The sequence below is a fragment of the Pseudorasbora parva genome, chromosome 13, assembly GCF_024679245.1.
Source record: "Pseudorasbora parva isolate DD20220531a chromosome 13, ASM2467924v1, whole genome shotgun sequence".
Lineage (NCBI taxonomy): Eukaryota > Metazoa > Chordata > Actinopteri > Cypriniformes > Gobionidae > Pseudorasbora > Pseudorasbora parva.
The window spans coordinates 24,103,287-24,126,324 of NC_090184.1; the positions used below are offsets into that span (position 1 = coordinate 24,103,287).

General features: G+C 37.7%; 1 protein-coding gene across 3 annotated transcripts in view; it reads left to right on the forward strand.

Moving 5' to 3' along the window:
• ralgds (ral guanine nucleotide dissociation stimulator) overlaps positions 1–22,145 on the forward strand; it is a 43,753-nt gene extending 21,608 nt beyond the window's left edge. For all 3 annotated transcript variants that reach the window (XM_067413564.1, XM_067413565.1, XM_067413563.1), the window contains exons 9-17: positions 1,288–1,365; positions 16,935–17,021; positions 17,119–17,151; positions 18,083–18,204; positions 18,332–18,602; positions 19,056–19,130; positions 19,229–19,501; positions 19,589–19,703; positions 20,308–22,145. In XM_067413564.1, the coding sequence (XP_067269665.1) occupies positions 1,288–1,365; positions 16,935–17,021; positions 17,119–17,151; positions 18,083–18,204; positions 18,332–18,602; positions 19,056–19,130; positions 19,229–19,501; positions 19,589–19,703; positions 20,308–20,483 (1,230 nt within the window). In that variant the 3' untranslated portion in view covers positions 20,484–22,145. The remainder of the gene's footprint in view (positions 1–1,287; positions 1,366–16,934; positions 17,022–17,118; positions 17,152–18,082; positions 18,205–18,331; positions 18,603–19,055; positions 19,131–19,228; positions 19,502–19,588; positions 19,704–20,307) is intronic.
• Positions 22,146–23,038: the final 893 nt, after the last annotated feature.

Consider the following 23,038-nt stretch of genomic DNA (forward strand, 5'->3'; position numbering starts at 1 on the left):
TTATGTTAGCAGTCACATGTTCTGTGAGCCAGCATTTTTCAAATTTCTATAAGTTCACTGTAAGCCACCAACGTTTGCTGTATCTGTTGCTGGGGGAAGGCAGGATGTGGTTATATTGTCATCTTACTAGTCCTTACAGCGTCTGTAACACCATGTTTCTATAGCAGACAGGGTAAACAGAAAAGCCATATACAGTTGCACAATATATGCAGCCTGCTAGCTCCTAGCTCAGCTCTCTAGGGCCTGCTGAGGCATCAAATGCCTTTTTTTCACTAGTGGCCATGCTTCTGCATTTGATAGACATCTTGAAAAGAATCCATTAGTCTTAAAAGCATTATGCAACTTTGAAAAGAGTGAATTTTGAATAGCAATTTTGTCCTCAAAAAGAAAATGTATCATCATGTTCTGTCTTGAAGAAAACGTATCAGACAATATATTAGAATGATTTGTGAAGGATCATGTGACTCTGAAGACTGGAGTAAATAAATTACATTTTTAAAAACATTAAAATAGAAAACAGTTATTTTAAACTGTAATTATATTTCACAATATTACTGTTTTTACTATATTTTGTGATCAAATAAATACAAAAACACCCCAAAATTCTGAATGTTAATGAACATTTATCTTACACAATTGTACTTCTCTAAATGTATCTTGTTTTTAAGGATGTGTGTTTTTTTTTTTTTACTGAACAACAAAACAAAAGTAGACCTTGTTGTGGCAACCTGACATTCCATGACACAAATGTGACTCAGGCTGTGTGGGGATTAAAAATAGTTTGAGTTGTGTTCGTGTTATCTAGAAATCTCCACCGCAGAATTAACTTTCAGAACTTGCCTTGAAAATAGCTGACTTCAATTAAAAAAAAGAAACCAAGCATGACGAAAGCTTTCCTTTCCATACATTTAACATTAGAGAACAAACTAGAGCAGAACATCGGAAAGTATCCTTGGTATGTGGGCTGGGGGCGAGAAACTAGCAGTTGCTGCCATTTATTATGAGGGAATTCCTTGGATGAGGTCATAGGGCCAGATAAACACCCCTCCTTAATACCAAAGGGCTTCCCCAGGGTGTTGGCCAGCACTATCTCTGAGCACCATACAGTCAAACTTCACGTCCATTCTGCGTCATGGTATATCGTAGCAGTGCAGTCTTAGGATTCCACTTTGACATTCTTATCTTCCTTCAGGTTATACTGCTTGCTAATAATATGTCAATGTAAATGCTTTCAATGCTTTCCCTTTTGAAACTCAGAATGATGATGTGAAACTTATATCTTCACAGGAGGGCACCTCCAAATCTGCCATTATCGAGATTAACCACAAAGGAGCACAGAGAAGACACCAGCAGCAAAGAGACATAGTATGTATAAACGTCAGATACTGTCAGTTGAAATTTATATTTATTAAGCAACAGCGCCCTCTTATGGTTAAAACGGATCACGTATTCAGTTTGAAGAGCTCACAGGACTCCGTCCTGAATAGAATATAAATAGTAGGTTATTAGGGGCCAAGCACCGAAGGTGCGGAGGCACCTATTGAAATCGTTAGTGTTCCTATTATTAGGGGCCAAGCACCGAAGGTGCGGAGGCACCTATTGAAATCGTTAGTGTTCCTATTATTATTATTCTGCTTCTTCTTCTTCTTCTTCTTCTTTTTCCGCCATAGGAGTCTCTGGCAGCCCATAGAACCGTATGGTAAAAAGTTGTGAAATTTGGCACACTCATAGAGGCCAGTCTGAGCTGTCACTATAGCAAATTTGGTGCCTCTAACTCAATCTCTCTAGCGCCACCACCTGTCCAAAGTTTCACTCATATTTATGCTTATAACTTTTGACCCCTAAGGGCTAGAAACAAAATTCTTTTTTCATCGGATTCCTTGGCTCAAGCCGATTCGATTTCACCCTATGATGTCATTTTCCGGTATGCAAATTTTCCCGCCATTTTGAATTTTCTGAAAAACCTACTTTTTCTAACTCCTCCTAGGCCGTTGCTCCGATTTTCATGAAAATTGAAACAGATCATCTTCATAGCATGCTGACAAAAAGTTATGGAATTTAAGTTGATTCGTCCAATCGTTTTCAATAAACGCACAAACAAATTTTACGTAGAGGTTGCAAAAACACACTAAAGGCTATATCTCCACAACGCTTTATCGTATTCAAACCAAACTTGGTACATGTCATCACAAGCATGACCTGAAGCAACATGCAGCGTTTCGGCGCAGCGCCATCTACTGGTCCGGAGATACGAAAAATGCATATTTTGGCTTATAACTTCTGAACCGTTTATCCAAAAATCATAAAATTGGTCTCATTAGATTCAGGGCGTCATGCCGAGTCGACTGATATCCAATTTTACCATGTCGGCCATTTTGGATGTCGGCCATTTTGAATTATGTGCAAAAATGCTGTATTTTATGAACGCATGAACGGATTGTTACGAAACTTGGTATGGGTCATCACCACGATGCCCTGAAGTAGCCTGAGAAGTTTCGAAACAGCGCCACCTAGTGGATAATTCTTTTTTTTCAAACGCTTATAACTTTGGGTGTGAGTGAAAAATTTTGATGGGAGTAGCTTTTTTGGGCTCCTGAATCCTTGCCGAGTCCAACGATACAAGACATGCCCAGTTTCGGCATATGGTTTGCGCAGCGTTGTAATTTAGCGCTTAAAAAACATTTGCTGATATCTTCAAAACCGCTAGTCCGATCGAGACGAAACCAGCCTCAGAAGTTCGGAAACATAGGTCGATAGCTATACGCTAATGCCCAAATGTCAAAATATTGATAGTAAGGGGTAGTAAAATCCAATCAAAGTCAGGTGTCAGTCATTTTTTACGTGTTTTTTCATATAAATGTCTATAACTCCAAAACAAAATGAAATATTTTCACCAAACTTGACACACATATGTATGGGCTCACTACGAGGACACATAAAAAAATTGGTGGGATTGTGCCTCTTGGTGGCGCTATAATAAAACAAAACATGAAATTCCCATTGACTTCAATGCAGTATTACGGTTTAAAATGCTAATGCTATAATTTAAGAATGCACTAGTGTATCATTACAAAACTCGGTATGTGTCTTCCGCTCTATGTCCCGAAGATATTCAAAAAGTTTCGGGGCAGCGCCACCTTGTGGTCAAAAGTTGTAATAAAATGTACAAAAATGCTAATAACTTTTGATTAAATTAGCCTATTGTAATGAGACTGGTCATAATACATTCATTGGCTCATGCCGAGAAGATAGATACCAATTTTGCCATATTTTGCAAACATATCTGTGCTCCATCTTGTTATTTGTTAAAAATCTACTTTTTCAAACTCATCCTAGACCGTTTGTCCGATTTTCACCAAAATTGATCCGTATCGTCTTCAGACCATGCTGACAAATAGTTATGGATTTCGGATTGATAGACAAAACAGTTTTCATATACCACTGCAACAGAGTTGAGCCGTGATGCAAAAATTACTCTTGAGGCTGTATCTCTGCAATGCTTTGACATATTGACACCAAACTTTGCATGTGTCATTGTCATCTCAATCTGACTAAACCACATCAGTTTCGTAACAGTGACACCTATTGGTCGAAAGTGATAAACCATTAAACCATTATTATTGACTGTATTTAAAATTTGACTGCTATTTTGCCTAAAATCAACTTAATAGGTCCTTAATGGCTCATTGTTGCAGTTGGCTTGAGACTTCCAGCCATGCTAGCATGTCTTGTCTTCTTCTTTGCGCTTGGCCCCGATAATGGCTGCTTGCAGCTATATTTAGGGGCCAAGCACCGAAGGTGCGGAGGCACCTATTGAAATCGTTAGTGTTCCTATTATTAGGGGCCAAGCACCGAAGGTGCGGAGGCACCTATTGAAATCGTTAGTGTTCCTATTATTATTCTGCTTCTTCTTCTTCTTCTTCTTCCGCCATAGGAGTCTCTGGCAGCCCATAGAACCGTATGGTAAAAAGTTGTGAAATTTGGCACACTCATAGAGGCCAGTCTGAGCTGTCACTATAGCAAATTTGGTGCCTCTAACTCAATCCCTCTAGCGCCACCACCTGTCCAAAGTTTCACTCATATTTATGCTTATAACTTTTGACCCCTAAGGGCTAGAAACAAAATTCTTTTTTCATCGGATTCCTTGGCTCAAGCCGATTCGATTTCACCCTATGATGTCATTTTCCGGTATGCAAATTTTCCCGCCATTTTGAATTTTCTGAAAAACCTACTTTTTCGAACTCCTCCTAGGCCGTTGCTCCGATTTTCACGAAAATTGAAACAGATCATCTTCAGAGCATGTTGACAAAAAGTTATGGAATTCAAGTTGATTCGTCCAATCGTTTTCAATAAACGCACAAACAAATTTTACGTGGAGGTTGCAAAAACACACTAAAGGCTATATCTCCGCAACGCTTTATCGTATTCAAACCAACCTTGGTACATGTCATCACAAGCATGACTTGAAGCAACATGCAGCGTTTCGGCGCAGCGCCACCTACCTGTCCGGAGATACGAAAAATGCCTATTTTGGCTTATAACTTCTGAACCGTTTATCCAAAAATCATAAAATTGGTCTCATTAGATTCAGGGCGTCATGCCGAGTCGACTGATATCCAATTTTACCATGTCGGCCATTTTGGATGTCGGCCATTTTGAATTATGTGCAAAAATGCTGTATTTTATGAACGCATGAACAGATTGTTATGAAACTTGGTATGGGTCATCACCACGATGCCCTGAAGTAGCCTGAGAAGTTTCGAAACAGCGCCACCTAGTGGAGAATTTTTTTTTTCAAACGCTTATAACTTTGGGTGTGGTTGACATATTTTGATGGGAGTGTGTTTTTTGGTCTCCTGAATCCTTGCCGACTCCAACGATACCAGACTTGCCAGGTTTCGGCATATGGTTTGCGCAGAGTTGTAATTTAGTGCTTAAAAAACATTTGCTGATATCTTCGAAACCGCTAGTCCGATCGAGACGAAACCAGCCTCAGAAGTTCGGAAACATAGGTCGATAGCTATACGCTAATGCCCAAATCTCAAAATATTGATAGTAAGGGGTAGTAAAATCCAATCAAAGTCAGGTGTCAGTCATTTTTTACGTGTTTTTTCATATAAATGTCTATAACTCCAAAACAAAATGAAATATTTTCACCAAACTTGACACACATATGTATGGGCTCACTACGAGGACACATAAAAAAATTGGTGGGATTGTGCCTCTTGGTGGCGCTATAATAAAACAAAACATGAAATTCCCATTGACTTCAATGCAGTATTACGGTTTAAAATGCTAATGCTATAATTTAAGAATGCACTAGTCTATCATTACAAAACTCGGTATGTGTCTTCCGCTCTATGTCCCGAAGATATTCAAAAAGTTTCGGGGCAGCGCCACCTTGTGGTCAAAAGTTGTAATAAAATGTACAAAAATGCTAATAACTTTTGATTAAATTAGCCTATTGTAATGAGACTGGTCATAATACATTCATTGGCTCATGCCGAGAAGAGAGATACCAATTTTGCCATATTTTGCAAACATATCTGTGCTCCATCTTGTTATTTGTTAAAAATCTACTTTTTCAAACTCATCCTAGACCGTTTGTCCGATTTTCACCAAAATTGATCCGTATCGTCTTCAGACCATGCTGACAAATACTTATGGATTTCGGATTGATAGACAAAACAGTTTTCATATACCACTGCAACAGAGTTGAGCCATGATGCAAAAATGACTCTTGAGGCTGTATCTCTGCAATGCTTTGACATATTGACACCAAACTTTGCATGTGTCATTGTCATCTCAATCTGACTAAACCACATCAGTTTCGTAACAGTGACACCTATTGGTCGAAAGTGATAAACCATTAAACCATTATTATTGACTGTATTTAAAATTTGACTGCTATTTTGCCTAAAATCAACTTAATAGGTCCTTAATGGCTCATTGTTGCAGTTGGCTTGAGACTTCCAGCCATGCTGGCATGTCTTGTCTTCTTCTTTGCGCTTGGCCCCGATAATGGCTGCTTGCAGCTATATTTATTATTCTGCTTCTTCTTCTTCTTCTTCTTCTTCTTCTTCTTCTTCTTCTTCCGCCATAGGAGTCTCTGGCAGCCCATAGAACCGTATGGTAAAAAGTTGTGAAATTTGGCACACTCATAGAGGCCAGTCTGAGCTGTCACTATAGCAAATTTGGTGCCTCTAACTCAATCCCTCTAGCGCCACCACCTGTCCAAAGTTTCACTCATATTTATGCTTATAACTTTTGACCCCTAAGGGCTAGAAACAAAATTCTTTTTTCATCGGATTCCTTGGCTCAAGCCGATTCGATTTCACCCTATGATGTCATTTTCCGGTATGCAAATTTTCCCGCCATTTTGAATTTTCTGAAAAACCTACTTTTTCGAACTCCTCCTAGGCCGTTGCTCCGATTTTCACGAAAATTGAAACAGATCATCTTCAGAGCATGTTGACAAAAAGTTATGGAATTCAAGTTGATTCGTCCAATCGTTTTCAATAAACGCACAAACAAATTTTACGTGGAGGTTGCAAAAACACACTAAAGGCTATATCTCCGCAACGCTTTATCGTATTCAAACCAACCTTGGTACATGTCATCACAAGCATGACTTGAAGCAACATGCAGCGTTTCGGCGCAGCGCCACCTACCTGTCCGGAGATACGAAAAATGCCTATTTTGGCTTATAACTTCTGAACCGTTTATCCAAAAATCATAAAATTGGTCTCATTAGATTCAGGGCGTCATGCCGAGTCGACTGATATCCAATTTTACCATGTCGGCCATTTTGGATGTCGGCCATTTTGAATTATGTGCAAAAATGCTGTATTTTATGAACGCATGAACAGATTGTTATGAAACTTGGTATGGGTCATCACCACGATGCCCTGAAGTAGCCTGAGAAGTTTCGAAACAGCGCCACCTAGTGGAGAATTTTTTTTTTCAAACGCTTATAACTTTGGGTGTGGTTGACATATTTTGATGGGAGTGTGTTTTTTGGTCTCCTGAATCCTTGCCGACTCCAACGATACCAGACTTGCCAGGTTTCGGCATATGGTTTGCGCAGAGTTGTAATTTAGTGCTTAAAAAACATTTGCTGATATCTTCGAAACCGCTAGTCCGATCGAGACGAAACCAGCCTCAGAAGTTCGGAAACATAGGTCGATAGCTATACGCTAATGCCCAAATCTCAAAATATTGATAGTAAGGGGTAGTAAAATCCAATCAAAGTCAGGTGTCAGTCCTTTTTTACGTGTTTTTTCATATAAATGTCTATAACTCCAAAACAAAATGAAATATTTTCACCAAACTTGACACACATATGTATGGGCTCACTACGAGGACACATAAAAAAATTGGTGGGATTGTGCCTCTTGGTGGCGCTATAATAAAACAAAACATGAAATTCCCATTGACTTCAATGCAGTATTACGGTTTAAAATGCTAATGCTATAATTTAAGAATGCACTAGTGTATCGTTACAAAACTCGGTATGTGTCTTCCGCTCTATGTCCCGAAGATATTCAAAAAGTTTCGGGGCAGCGCCACCTTGTGGTCAAAAGTTGTAATAAAATGTACAAAAATGCTAATAACTTTTGATTAAATTAGCCTATTGTAATGAGACTGGTCATAATACATTCATTGGCTCATGCCGAGAAGATAGATACCAATTTTGCCATATTTTGCAAACATATCTGTGCTCCATCTTGTTATTTGTTAAAAATCTACTTTTTCAAACTCATCCTAGACCGTTTGTCCGATTTTCACCAAAATTGATCCGTATCGTCTTCAGACCATGCTGACAAATACTTATGGATTTCGGATTGATAGACAAAACAGTTTTCATATACCACTGCAACAGAGTTGAGCCATGATGCAAAAATGACTCTTGAGGCTGTATCTCTGCAATGCTTTGACATATTGACACCAAACTTTGCATGTGTCATTGTCATCTCAATCTGACTAAACCACATCAGTTTCGTAACAGTGACACCTATTGGTCGAAAGTGATAAACCATTAAACCATTATTATTGACTGTATTTAAAATTTGACTGCTATTTTGCCTAAAATCAACTTAATAGGTCCTTAATGGCTCATTGTTGCAGTTGGCTTGAGACTTCCAGCCATGCTGGCATGTCTTGTCTTCTTCTTTGCGCTTGGCCCCGATAATGGCTGCTTGCAGCTATATTTATTAGGGGCCAAGCACCGAAGGTGCGGAGGCACCTATTGAAATCGTTAGTGTTCCTATTATTATTCTGCTTCTTCTTCTTCTTCTTCCGCCATAGGAGTCTCTGGCAGCCCATAGAACCGTATGGTAAAAAGTTGTGAAATTTGGCACACTCATAGAGGCCAGTCTGAGCTGTCACTATAGCAAATTTGGTGCCTCTAACTCAATCCCTCTAGCGCCACCACCTGTCCAAAGTTTCACTCATATTTATGCTTATAACTTTTGACCCCTAAGGGCTAGAAACAAAATTCTTTTTTCATCGGATTCCTTGGCTCAAGCCGATTCGATTTCACCCTATGATGTCATTTTCCGGTATGCAAATTTTCCCGCCATTTTGAATTTTCTGAAAAACCTACTTTTTCGAACTCCTCCTAGGCCGTTGCTCCGATTTTCACGAAAATTGAAACAGATCATCTTCAGAGCATGTTGACAAAAAGTTATGGAATTCAAGTTGATTCGTCCAATCGTTTTCAATAAACGCACAAACAAATTTTACGTGGAGGTTGCAAAAACACACTAAAGGCTATATCTCCGCAACGCTTTATCGTATTCAAACCAACCTTGGTACATGTCATAACAAGCATGACTTGAAGCAACATGCAGCGTTTCGGCGCAGCGCCACCTACCTGTCCGGAGATACGAAAAATGCCTATTTTGGCTTATAACTTCTGAACCGTTTATCCAAAAATCATAAAATTGGTCTCATTAGATTCAGGGCGTCATGCCGAGTCGACTGATATCCAATTTTACCATGTCGGCCATTTTGGATGTCGGCCATTTTGAATTATGTGCAAAAATGCTGTATTTTATGAACGCATGAACAGATTGTTATGAAACTTGGTATGGGTCATCACCACGATGCCCTGAAGTAGCCTGAGAAGTTTCGAAACAGCGCCACCTAGTGGAGAATTTTTTTTTTCAAACGCTTATAACTTTGGGTGTGGTTGACATATTTTGATGGGAGTGTGTTTTTTGGTCTCCTGAATCCTTGCCGACTCCAACGATACCAGACTTGCCAGGTTTCGGCATATGGTTTGCGCAGAGTTGTAATTTAGTGCTTAAAAAACATTTGCTGATATCTTCGAAACCGCTAGTCCGATCGAGACGAAACCAGCCTCAGAAGTTCGGAAACATAGGTCGATAGCTATACGCTAATGCCCAAATCTCAAAATATTGATAGTAAGGGGTAGTAAAATCCAATCAAAGTCAGGTGTCAGTCCTTTTTTACGTGTTTTTTCATATAAATGTCTATAACTCCAAAACAAAATGAGATATTTTCACCAAACTTGACACACATATGTATGGGCTCACTATGAGGACACATAAAAAAATTGGTGGGATTGTGCCTCTTGGTGGCGCTATAATAAAACAAAACATGAAATTCCCATTGACTTCAATGCAGTATTATGGTTTAAAATGCTAATGCTATAATTTACGAATGCATTAGCGTATCGTTACAAAACTCGGTATGTGTCTTCCGCTCCATGTCCTGAAGATACTCAAAAAGTTTCGGGGTAGCGCCACCTTGTGGTCAAAAGTTGTAATAAAATGTACAGAAATGCGAATAACTTTTGATTAAATTAACCCATTGTAATGAAACTGGTCATAATACAGTCAATGGCTCATGCCGAGAACATGGATACCAATTGTGCCATATTTTGCAAACCTATCTGTCCTCCGTCTTGTTATTTGTTAAAAACCTACTTTTTCAAACTCATCCTAGACCGTTTGTCCGATTTTCACCAAAATTGATCCGTATCGTCTTCAGACCATGCTGACAAATAGTTATGGATTTCGGATTGATAGACAAAACAGTTTTCATATACCACTGCAACAGAGTTGAGCCATGATGCAAAAATTACTCTTGAGGCTGTATCTCTGCAATGCTTTGACATATTGACACCAAACTTTGCATGTGTCATTGTCATCTCAATCTGACTAAACCACATCAGTTTCGTAACAGTGACACCTATTGGTCGAAAGTGATAAACCATTAAACCATTATTATTGACTGTATTTAAAATTTGACTGCTATTTTGCCTAAAATCAACTTAATAGGTCCTTAATGGCTCATTGTTGCAGTTGGCTTGAGACTTCCAGGCATGCTGGCATGTCTTGTCTTCTTCTTTGCGCTTGGCCCCGATAATGGCTGCTTGCAGCTATATTTAGGGGCCAAGCACCGAAGGTGCGGAGGCACCTATTGAAATTGTTAGTGTTCCTATTATTATTATTCTGCTTCTTCTTCTTCTTTTTCTTCCGCCATAGGAGTCTCTGGCAGCCCATAGAACCGTATGGTAAAAAGTTGTGAAATTTGGCACACTCATAGAGGCCAGTCTGAGCTGTCACTATAGCAAATTTGGTGCCTCTAACTCAATCCCTCTAGCGCCACCACCTGTCCAAAGTTTCACTCATATTTATGCTTATAACTTTTGACCCCTAAGGGCTAGAAACAAAATTCTTTTTTCATCGGATTCCTTGGCTCAAGCCGATTCGATTTCACCCTATGATGTCATTTTCCGGTATGCAAATTTTCCCGCCATTTTGAATTTTCTGAAAAACCTACTTTTTCGAACTCCTCCTAGGCCGTTGCTCCGATTTTCACGAAAATTGAAACAGATCATCTTCAGAGCATGTTGACAAAAAGTTATGGAATTCAAGTTGATTCGTCCAATCGTTTTCAATAAACGCACAAACAAATTTTACGTGGAGGTTGCAAAAACACACTAAAGGCTATATCTCCGCAACGCTTTATCGTATTCAAACCAACCTTGGTACATGTCATCACAAGCATGACTTGAAGCAACATGCAGCGTTTCGGCGCAGCGCCACCTACCTGTCCGGAGATATGAAAAATGCCTATTTTGGCTTATAACTTCTGAACCGTTTATCCAAAAATCATAAAATTGGTCTCATTAGATTCAGGGCGTCATGCCGAGTCGACTGATATCCAATTTTACCATGTCGGCCATTTTGGATGTCGGCCATTTTGAATTATGTGCAAAAATGCTGTATTTTATGAACGCATGAACAGATTGTTATGAAACTTGGTATGGGTCATCACCACGATGCCCTGAAGTAGCCTGAGAAGTTTCGAAACAGCGCCACCTAGTGGAGAATTTTTTTTTTCAAACGCTTATAACTTTGGGTGTGGTTGACATATTTTGATGGGAGTGTGTTTTTTGGTCTCCTGAATCCTTGCCGACTCCAACGATACCAGACTTGCCAGGTTTCGGCATATGGTTTGCGCAGAGTTGTAATTTAGTGCTTAAAAAACATTTGCTGATATCTTCGAAACCGCTAGTCCGATCGAGACGAAACCAGCCTCAGAAGTTCGGAAACATAGGTCGATAGCTATACGCTAATGCCCAAATCTCAAAATATTGATAGTAAGGGGTAGTAAAATCCAATCAAAGTCAGGTGTCAGTCATTTTTTACGTGTTTTTTCATATAAATGTCTATAACTCCAAAACAAAATGAAATATTTTCACCAAACTTGACACACATATGTATGGGCTCACTACGAGGACACATAAAAAAATTGGTGGGATTGTGCCTCTTGGTGGCGCTATAATAAAACAAAACATGAAATTCCCATTGACTTCAATGCAGTATTACGGTTTAAAATGCTAATGCTATAATTTAAGAATGCACTAGTGTATCGTTACAAAACTCGGTATGTGTCTTCCGCTCTATGTCCCGAAGATATTCAAAAAGTTTCGGGGCAGCGCCACCTTGTGGTCAAAAGTTGTAATAAAATGTACAAAAATGCTAATAACTTTTGATTAAATTAGCCTATTGTAATGAGACTGGTCATAATACATTCATTGGCTCATGCCGAGAAGATAGATACCAATTTTGCCATATTTTGCAAACATATCTGTGCTCCATCTTGTTATTTGTTAAAAATCTACTTTTTCAAACTCATCCTAGACCGTTTGTCCGATTTTCACCAAAATTGATCCGTATCGTCTTCAGACCATGCTGACAAATACTTATGGATTTCGGATTGATAGACAAAACAGTTTTCATATACCACTGCAACAGAGTTGAGCCATGATGCAAAAATTACTCTTGAGGCTGTATCTCTGCAATGCTTTGACATATTGACACCAAACTTTGCATGTGTCATTGTCATCTCAATCTGACTAAACCACATCAGTTTCGTAACAGTGACATCTATTGGTCGAAAGTGATAAACCATTAAACCATTATTATTGACTGTATTTAAAATTTGACTGCTATTTTGCCTAAAATCAACTTAATAGGTCCTTAATGGCTCATTGTTGCAGTTGGCTTGAGACTTCCAGCCATGCTGGCATGTCTTGTCTTCTTCTTTGCGCTTGGCCCCGATAATGGCTGCTTGCAGCTATATTTATTATTATTCTTCTTCCGCTCACAAGTCAATGGCAGCCCATAGAACCGCTCGCGGGAACATGATGAAATCTGGCACACATATAAAGGACAGTCACAACTGTCAATATAACAAATTTTGAGTCTCTAACTCAATCCCTCTAGCGCCACCAACTGTCCAAAGTTGCACTCATGTTTATGCTAATAACTCCTGAACTAAAAGGGCTAGAAACAAAATCCAAATTTTCTCTGACTCCTTGCCTCAAGCCGATTTGATTGCACCCTATGAAATTGTTTTGCGTCATAAAAATTACCCGCCATTTTTAATTTTCCAAAAAAACTACTTTTTCGAACTCGTCCTAGACGGTTCATCTGATTTGCACGAAAATTGAACCAGATCATCTTCAGACCATGGTGACAAAAAGTTATGGAATTCATGTTGATTCTTCAAATCGTTTACGATAAATGTGCGAACAAATTTTACGTAGAGGTTGCAAAAGCACACTAAAGGCCATATCTCTGCAACGCTTTATCGTATTCAAACCAAACTTGGTACATGTCATCACAAGCATGACCTGAGGCAACATGCAGTGTTTCGGCGCAGTGCACCCTACTGGTCCGGAGATACAAAAAAGGGCTATTTTGGCTTATAACTTCTAAACCATTTATCCAAAAATCATAAAATGTATCTGCTTAGATACGGGGAGTCATGTCGAGTCAACTGATATCCAAGTTTACTAGGTCTGCCTTTTTGGCTGTCGGCCATTTTGAATTATGTGCTAAAATGCTGTATTTTATGAACGCATGAACAGATTGTTACGAAACTTGGTATGGGTCATCACCACCATGCCCTGAAGTAGCCTGAGATGTTTCGAAACAGCGCCACCTAGTGGAGAATTTTTTTCCCCAAAAGCTTATATCTTTGGGTGTGGTTGACATATTTGGATGGGAGTAACTTTTTTTGTCTCCTGAATCCTTGCCGAGTCCAATAATACCAGACTTGCCAGGTTTCGGCGTATGGTTTGCGCAGCATTGTAATTTAGTGCTTAAAAAACATTAGCTGATATCTTCAAAACCGCTAGTCCGATCGAGACGAAACCAGCCTCAGAAGTTCGGAAACATAGGTCGATAGCTCTACGTTAATGCCCAAATCTCAAAATATTGATAGTAAGGGGTAGTAAAATCCCATCAAAGTCAGGTGTCAGTCATTTTTTTCGTGTTTTTTCATGTAAATGTTTATAACTCCAAAACAAAATGAGATATTTTCACCAAACTCGACACGTATATGTATGGGCTCATACTGAGGACAAATTAAAAAAATGGTGGGATTGTGCCTCTTGGTGGCGCTATAATAGAACAAAACATGAAATACCCATTGACTTCAATGCAGTATTAGGGAATAAAATGCTAATGTTACACTTAACGAATGCATTAGTGTATCATTACAAAACTCGGTATGTGTCTTCTGCTCCATGCCCTGAAGGTACTCAAAAAGTTTTCGGGCAACGCCACCTTGTGGTCAAAAGTTGTAATAAGGTGTGCAAAATGCTAATAACTTTTGATTAAATTAGCCTATTGTAATGAGACTGGTGACATTCATTGGCTCCTGCCGAGAACATAGATACCAATTTTGTCCATATTTGGCAAACCTCTCTGCCCTCTATCTTGTTATTGGTTAAAAACCTACTTATTCAAACTCGTTCTAGACCATTTGTCCAATTTTCTCCAAAATTGAATCGTATCGTCTCCAGACCATGTGAACAAATAATTATGGATTTCGTGTTGATAGACAAAACAGTTTTCATATATACCACAGCAACACAGTTGAGCTATGATGCAAAAATGACTCTTGAGCCTGTATCTCTGCAATGCTTTGACATATTGACACCAAACTTTGTATGTGTCATTGCCACCTCAGTTTGACTACACCACATCAGTTTCGTAACAGTGCCACCTTTTGGTCGAAAATGATAAACCATTAAATCATTATTATTGATTGTATTTAAAATTGTACTGCTTTTTTGCCTAAAATCAACTTAATAAGTATTTAATGGCTCATTGTTGCAGTTGGTCTTATACTCCTAGCTACCTATGCTGGCATGTCTTAGGGTCTTCATTTCGCTTGGCCCCGACAATTGCTGCTTGCAGCTATATTTATTATTCTGCTTCTTCTTCTTCTTCTTCCGCCATAGGAGTCTCTGGCAGCCCATAGAACCGTATGGTAAAAAGTTGTGAAATTTGGCACACTCATAGAGGCCAGTCTGAGCTGTCACTATAGCAAATTTGGTGCCTCTAACTCAATCCCTCTAGCGCCACCACCTGTCCAAAGTTTCACTCATATTTATGCTTATAACTTTTGACCCCTAAGGGCTAGAAACAAAATTCTTTTTTCATCGGATTCCTTGGCTCAAGCCGATTCGATTTCACCCTATGATGTCATTTTCCGGTATGCAAATTTTCCCGCCATTTTGAATTTTCTGAAAAACCTACTTTTTCGAACTCCTCCTAGGCCGTTGCTCCGATTTTCACGAAAATTGAAACAGATCATCTTCAGAGCATGTTGACAAAAATTTATGGAATTCAAGTTGATTCGTCCAATCGTTTTCAATAAACACACAAACAAATTTTACGTGGAGGTTGCAAAAACACACTAAAGGCTATATCTCCGCAACGCTTTATCGTATTCAAACCAACCTTGGTACATGTCATCACAAGCATGACTTGAAGCAACATGCAGCGTTTCGGCGCAGCGCCACCTACCTGTCCGGAGATACGAAAAATGCCTATTTTGGCTTATAACTTCTGAACCGTTTATCCAAAAATCATAAAATTGGTCTCATTAGATTCAGGGCGTCATGCCGAGTCGACTGATATCCAATTTTACCATGTCGGCCATTTTGGATGTCGGCCATTTTGAATTATGTGCAAAAATGCTGTATTTTATGAACGCATGAACGGATTGTTATGAAACTTGGTATGGGTCATCACCACGATGCCCTGAAGTAGCCTGAGAAGTTTCGAAACAGCGCCACCTAGTGGAGAATTTTTTTTTTCAAACGCTTATAACTTTGGGTGTGGTTGACATATTTTGATGGGAGTGTGTTTTTTGGTCTCCTGAATCCTTGCCGACTCCAACGATACCAGACTTGCCAGGTTTCGGCATATGGTTTGCGCAGAGTTGTAATTTAGTGCTTAAAAAACATTTGCTGATATCTTCGAAACCGCTAGTCCGATCGAGACGAAACCAGCCTCAGAAGTTCGGAAACATAGGTCGATAGCTATACGCTAATGCCCAAATCTCAAAATATTGATAGTAAGGGGTAGTAAAATCCAATCAAAGTCAGGTGTCAGTCCTTTTTTACGTGTTTTTTCATATAAATGTCTATAACTCCAAAACAAAATGAAATATTTTCACCAAACTTGACACACATATGTATGGGCTCACTACGAGGACACATAAAAAAATTGGTGGGATTGTGCCTCTTGGTGGCGCTATAATAAAACAAAACATGAAATTCCCATTGACTTCAATGCAGTATTACGGTTTAAAATGCTAATGCTATAATTTAAGAATGCACTAGTGTATCATTACAAAACTCGGTATGTGTCTTCCGCTCTATGTCCCGAAGATATTCAAAAAGTTTCGGGGCAGCGCCACCTTGTGGTCAAAAGTTGTAATAAAATGTACAAAAATGCTAATAACTTTTGATTAAATTAGCCTATTGTAATGAGACTGGTCATAATACATTCATTGGCTCATGCCGAGAAGATAGATACCAATTTTGCCATATTTTGCAAACATATCTGTGCTCCATCTTGTTATTTGTTAAAAATCTACTTTTTCAAACTCATCCTAGACCGTTTGTCCGATTTTCACCAAAATTGATCCGTATCGTCTTCAGACCATGCTGACAAATAGTTATGGATTTCGGATTGATAGACAAAACAGTTTTCATATACCACTGCAACAGAGTTGAGCCATGATGCAAAAATGACTCTTGAGGCTGTATCTCTGCAATGCTTTGACATATTGACACCAAACTTTGCATGTGTCATTGTCATCTCAATCTGACTAAACCACATCAGTTTCGTAACAGTGACACCTATTGGTCGAAAGTGATAAACCATTAAACCATTATTATTGACTGTATTTAAAATTTTACTGCTATTTTGCCTAAAATCAACTTAATAGGTCCTTAATGGCTCATTGTTGCAGTTGGCTTGAGACTTCCAGCCATGCTGGCATGTCTTGTCTTCTTCTTTGCGCTTGGCCCCGATAATGGCTGCTTGCAGCTATATTTCATTATTATATCTCTTCTTCTCATTGTTGTTTAGGGTGTCGTGCAAGGAACTATTCCATACCTTGGCACTTTTCTGACCGACCTAGTTATGTTGGATACTGCAATGAAAGACAATCTTGAGGTGAGGGGAACAGAGATCAGTGGAAGAAATTGAGCTCTGTAATATTCTTGTAATTAGAAAATATTCTGTTTTCTAATTTCTGTGTTTTTTATTTCAGGTTGGGCTGATCAACTTTGAGAAGAGAAGGAAGGTGAGTCTTTGTGCACACAAATTTTATATCCAGTAATTCCATCCCTAGACGCTGATTGGTCAATATAATATTCCAGCCATGCTAACTAAACTGTTGTTATAATAACTAAGATGTGAAATACCTAGACAATGTATCATCATGTTACCCATAGAATAACATTTTATTGTTTAAATACAAGGGACTATATCTTATTGCGGATGGATACAAATATTGTCCTCAATATTTTTAATGTGTAGTAAGTACATTTTTGAAAGCAGAATATTGTAAATAAAGGCATAGCTAAAGGCCATTGTTATAGCCACAGTATTGCACCCTTATTGGATAAATAAAGGCTAGACTAAATGTCCATTCATGCCAAAGACGATAATTATAATGACGACTATGACAATAATGTTTCAAAAATCATTCTAATTCTTTGAGAATAGGGAAGTCCACACTACAGATATAACAATAACGACACAGAAGAACGATATTGTTGGAATTACTTTCAGAATGATTTTTGTTAGCTGATGAATAATAAAAACATTGACAGCCAATCAGAATCCAAAGTCTTGGTGATTTAAGCAGCAGGAAGTTATCATCTGGTGGTGTGGACACTAATATAGTTAGTTATGCTTAACATATTTACAATAGTGTATTTAACATCAAACTGTAATGTCTAATGTTAAAATATATTTTTTGTTTATGTGACCTTCTTAAAAGAGCAGTTTTGTGTCTATCCTTGTATTGTTTTACTGGTCGTTTTAGAAAGTATTACTAATTTGTAATAGGTAATGCAATAATTTTTTCAGAGAGTAATTAGTACAGTAATCTAATAAAAAGATGTTATTAGTAACTAGGAATGAATTAGAGTAATTTACCCAACACTGCATAAATCCATGTATAACTAAAAGGTATTCAAAATGTATTAAAATATTGTTTATTTGTTTAGGAATTTGAAGTGATCGCTCAGATCAAGTTGCTGCAGCTGACCTGCAATTATTACAACTTCAGCAGAAGCCAGCGCTTCACTGACTGGTTCAAGAGAGTGGAGAAACTTACAGAGACTGAGAGGTGAGAAACAAAAAAGTATGAAGGATATGAAAACAAACGATTTGATATATGTATATGAAAGAAGTAATAACTTATATATGTCATATATTTAATATATTTAATATATACAGTGTCTTTTCTGTTTCAGCTACTCTATGTCCTGTGATATCGAGCCACCTTCTGAGTCACTGTGCAAAAAGAACGGGGGCATCATCAAACGCATGAGCGAGGAGTCGGGTTACAGCAGCGCAGGGACGTTACACTCAAAGTCCTTTGAGCAACCGCGTTTAAGCCAGTTCAAAGACAGCTTCAAAGATGGAGCAGATTCCCTCAGCCTCACTTCAGTGGGATCCAGCGGCTCAGACGCAGAGGAGACGAGTCTCAGTCTGCTCAACTCCCCAGAATCAGGGAATCAGAGAGTAAGGCCATATTGTTTATTTACAGTCTCCATGGAATACAAACATTGTTTAATTATAGATTTAGATATAGAAAATGCTGCAATTGTTGGCAATGATGCACGAAATAGCAGTTGTATTAATTGATTTATAGGTATCTACTGATGTTGGATATCGAATTGCGAATGCTAATTTCCCTTATTTTTACATTTAGATTACATTTGCCATCAGAAAATATATAGTAATAAAATAGTAATAAATTATATAGTTAATACTGAGACGTTCATATGTAAAAACACTAATAATTTAATTACACTGTTTAATGTACTGTCTTGCGAATCTCAAAATGAGTATCTATTAATCATGCTGAATAATCCTTGAAATCACCTGAATTTAAATGTTTATTTATTTATTTAGACAAAAGAGAATGGAATTGAATTAAATAAAGATTAACCTGATTATTGAATCTTTCTCCAGTCATCCACACCAACTGTGAAACATTCTACATCAACCTCAGATACAGGGGAGCTTGCATCAGATTCCTCTTCCAAGGTATTTGCACTTTCTTGGGCATATTATATCTTTTAAACTGAATTTTTATATATTTGCTTTTATAAGCTTTAAACTTATTGACTCATTTGTATTTCCAGCTCTGGGAGTCGTCCACCCCTTCGTCTTTGGAGGCTTCTGTATCAGGCTTGGGTTTGGAGTCTGGCTGCAGCAGCTCCACCTCCTCTTCCTCCTCTTCATCATCAGTGTCCGCCTCCTCTGGGCAGGCCTTCCACTTTCACAAACGGTCGGTCTCTGGTGTCTCTGACTACTCGTCTCTCTCCCTGCCGCTGTACAACCAGCAGGTGAACGACTGCTGCATCATCAGAGTCAGCCTTGACACAGACAATGGCAACATGTACAAGAGCATCCTGGTGAGTGAGAGACATTACGGGAGATATGCAATGAAGGAATGTTTTGGATATATTAGTAAAATTAATCTTGATGATCATGTTTTTCAGGTGACTAGCCAGGACAAAACCCCTGGTGTCATTAGGAAAGCCATGGCCAAGCACAACCTGGACAATGACAAGTCAGAAGACTATGAACTATTTCAGAGGGTCTCGAAGCATAAAGGTAAAAACAGGAAGTTGAGGCGGGATATATCAAAGGGCTTGTTTTTTATAGGGATATATTGGTACATTATTGTTATATTTAAATTACATTAGCCATCATCATCTAATGCTTTATTAAAGTTAACTTTAAAAACAAAATAATTTAATAATAAAAATGTTATGTAATGATGCTCTATAATTTTCTTAAAATATTTAAAATTATTTTCTATTTAAAAAATAAAATTCTTTTAAAAATATTTATTTTATATCAAATGTTTATAAATTGTAATATTAGCCATTTGTTGGTTATCAGCCACAAAATGAATTGCTATTTGCTATTCCAAGTTGATAGCAGGTGGTATTTGCTCTCGTTTTAAAGAGCATTTTTCTAAAGAACAATTGTCAAAAAAAGATAATGTACATATTTTTGTACAATTTCCATGAAAAAAGGCTGTAGTTTTACATTTGTATATCTGCTAAATGTTTTAGGGGTACATTAGCATTTAAATAGTCTCAAATCTAACACACATTGACTAAAACCTGCAAAACTCAGATTCTAAAGGGATTTTCAATATCCAAGTTAAGCTTGTAGACATTTCTAACCATCAATTTTTTTTACCGCACAGAACTCCGAATCCCAGATAATGGAAACGTTTTCTACGCCATGAACTCATCTGCCAACTATGACTTCGTGCTGAGGAAGCGCGGTGCCCCCAAAACCTGCCGATCGAAGAGCTCCCCGAGCCTGACCCTGCCACGCATGAAGCAAAAAGGGTTCAAAATACCCAAGGGCTTCTTCTAAAAGCACTCACCTGGGTTCAGCAAACCTAAAACTGTTGGAGATCATCAAGAGTCACTTTATTAACCCCCGACAGTATTACCTGGGTCTTTTATCCAATGGACTTTTATCCAATGAACGTTACTGAGCTGCTTGTTTCTCACAGGAAGCTTTGCCTGTGTTTCCTGTCCCTACGGACTATGCGACAGGCACAGGAGGAACACTCTGGATCTTACAAGGTTTGCCTTAAGACTGCACATGAGAGATGCACTGTGTGTGAGAGGCATTTACCAGATGCAGTCATTCATGCATGAGCACACTAAACAAAAACATTTCAAGCACTTTACAATGGTCCTTAAAGAAAGAGATGATGGGGTCCTTGGTCCTTTTCAAGTTCAAAGTGGGTTTTCTTTTGATTCACCTTTAAAAAGGTTCTCCCTATGGACTTAGTAGCAAAATTTGCTATCACAGTCTCTCAGAAATCAGGACTACTCATGGCATGACTACAGTATTACATGTACAGAACAAACTATGTAAAGTGTATATAGTCTTTTGTTTGCTTTTTGCTCTTTTACATGACTGTTTTGACAGTTGCTGCTGCTAGTTTAACTTGCCTGTTTTCCCAGAACTGATTACAGCCTGAAAATTAACTTTCCGGCAATTATCAGATCACTCGAGACTGAAGGATTCTCTATTGACTGCCAAGTGATTTATGTATCACATAGTCACAATGAAGCATGAGGAGATGAATGGTCTGAAGTGCAGGATTTACGCTGTTCTTTATGGTTATTTAATAACCATAAATAATATTATTAATGCTTGATGCATATAGAATGCAAATGTTGTCATCCATGTCTTAGAAATATATCAATGCCAAAGCCGTTCTCTTTTGTTTGCAGCTGGCCTCTCTCTGTTTCACATAATAGAAGGCTGTAACTACAGAAAAGCTTTTTTGTACCAAACACTGTGAGTGGCTTCACCCTGCTAAGCCTTTTTGCATTGTGAACTATATCCATGAGTGCTTTCTTACATGTGGTCTAGTATTATGAGCAGAAAATTTGAGGAGATTTTGTTCCCATCAGGAGAGAGTTTCAAATGCCTTTTCTCAGCAGAGGCAAATGTGTTAGTGTGAGTGTGTGCATTTTAAGAGAAATAACATTCATATTGTAATACGATGAAAGAAGTTCGCCAAGTGTTAGTGCTTTTCTGCTACTATACAAACTATACAACTGAACTGGAACAAAGTAAAGATTGTGCTTAAGTTATGATTTATGAATAGATCAAAATGCATGGAGAAAAATATGCCAACAGTGATGATTCCACTGTTATAAATATCTCCTTGTCACACATGCTGTCAGGAAGCTACGGACATGAAAATGTTACTGCTTGCAGCTTGTCACTCAACACGTGCCATATCCAGACTTGACTTTGTATTTGTTTTGTTTTACCCCTTTTTACCCCATTTGTATGTCTGAATCTAACTCTGAATGTGAATGTCAAAGTTTGAATGTTGAATTCCAGTGCCATTGCCCCATTTTTATTTATTTTTATGTTTATAATTGTTTTATTTATAATTTTACTGTTGTGAAGATAAATTAATAAATGCACATTTGTATGTACAAACAAGCACTACATTTTTTAAGAACTTACAAATAAATGTGGGGGCGCTGATACCCCAGTACTTGATGTATGTGTTTTTTGATTTCACCTACATAAGCCACGTCACATGTCTCATATGCAGACCTATTCATGTGGGATCCAAAGTACACTAGTAAAAATGTTTTTTATTTAAAATAAATAAATAATAATAATTGAATATTAGCATAAACAGAAATAAAGTGAGGAGTTTAAAAATAGCAAAGAAAATAATATGTCTTTTTGCTTCACTCGAGTGGTATGGACATTGTTTTCCAGCATGATTTGAGTATGTGAATCGAGTAGTAAAAACGAATCTTCTTTTACAAAGAGTTTATATGTGCAATATTTCACATTTGCTTCTTTTATTTGTGTCCTACAAATTGTGTAAAATCCTTATACGACACAACCTTGCTGTAAAGACAAACAACGTTTTTTTTAAAAACTATTTAACTATTTCAGACAGCCAAATATGACACCAATATAAATAAAGAAATTAAATAAATGGCTTATTATTTTAAAACAAATGGCAAAATCACATAATAAAATTAAATATATAAATAGAATAGAATAGTTATGGATATTTTGAATTACATTTTAAATGGATTTGACTTGGCATTTCTCTGAAGTTGCAGTCTTTTTTAAATATTAAAATATCATAAAAAAGTTTGTAGTCTTGCTAGATATTAAAATATATAACATCATATAAATATCATATAAAACAAAAACATAAAATGGCATTTCTTATGATTTTAAGAGGAGCATATAGAGAATTTATTTTCATTTTTATTAAATAAACGTTAACATTATACATGCACTTTTGTTTTAAAAAATTGATTATGCAAACAAAAATAAAAACAAAACAAAATTTTACACAATTATTTCCCACAGCAGGGGGTATAAAAGTCAACAAACCATACAACTGTTTTATTAGTAGTAGTAGT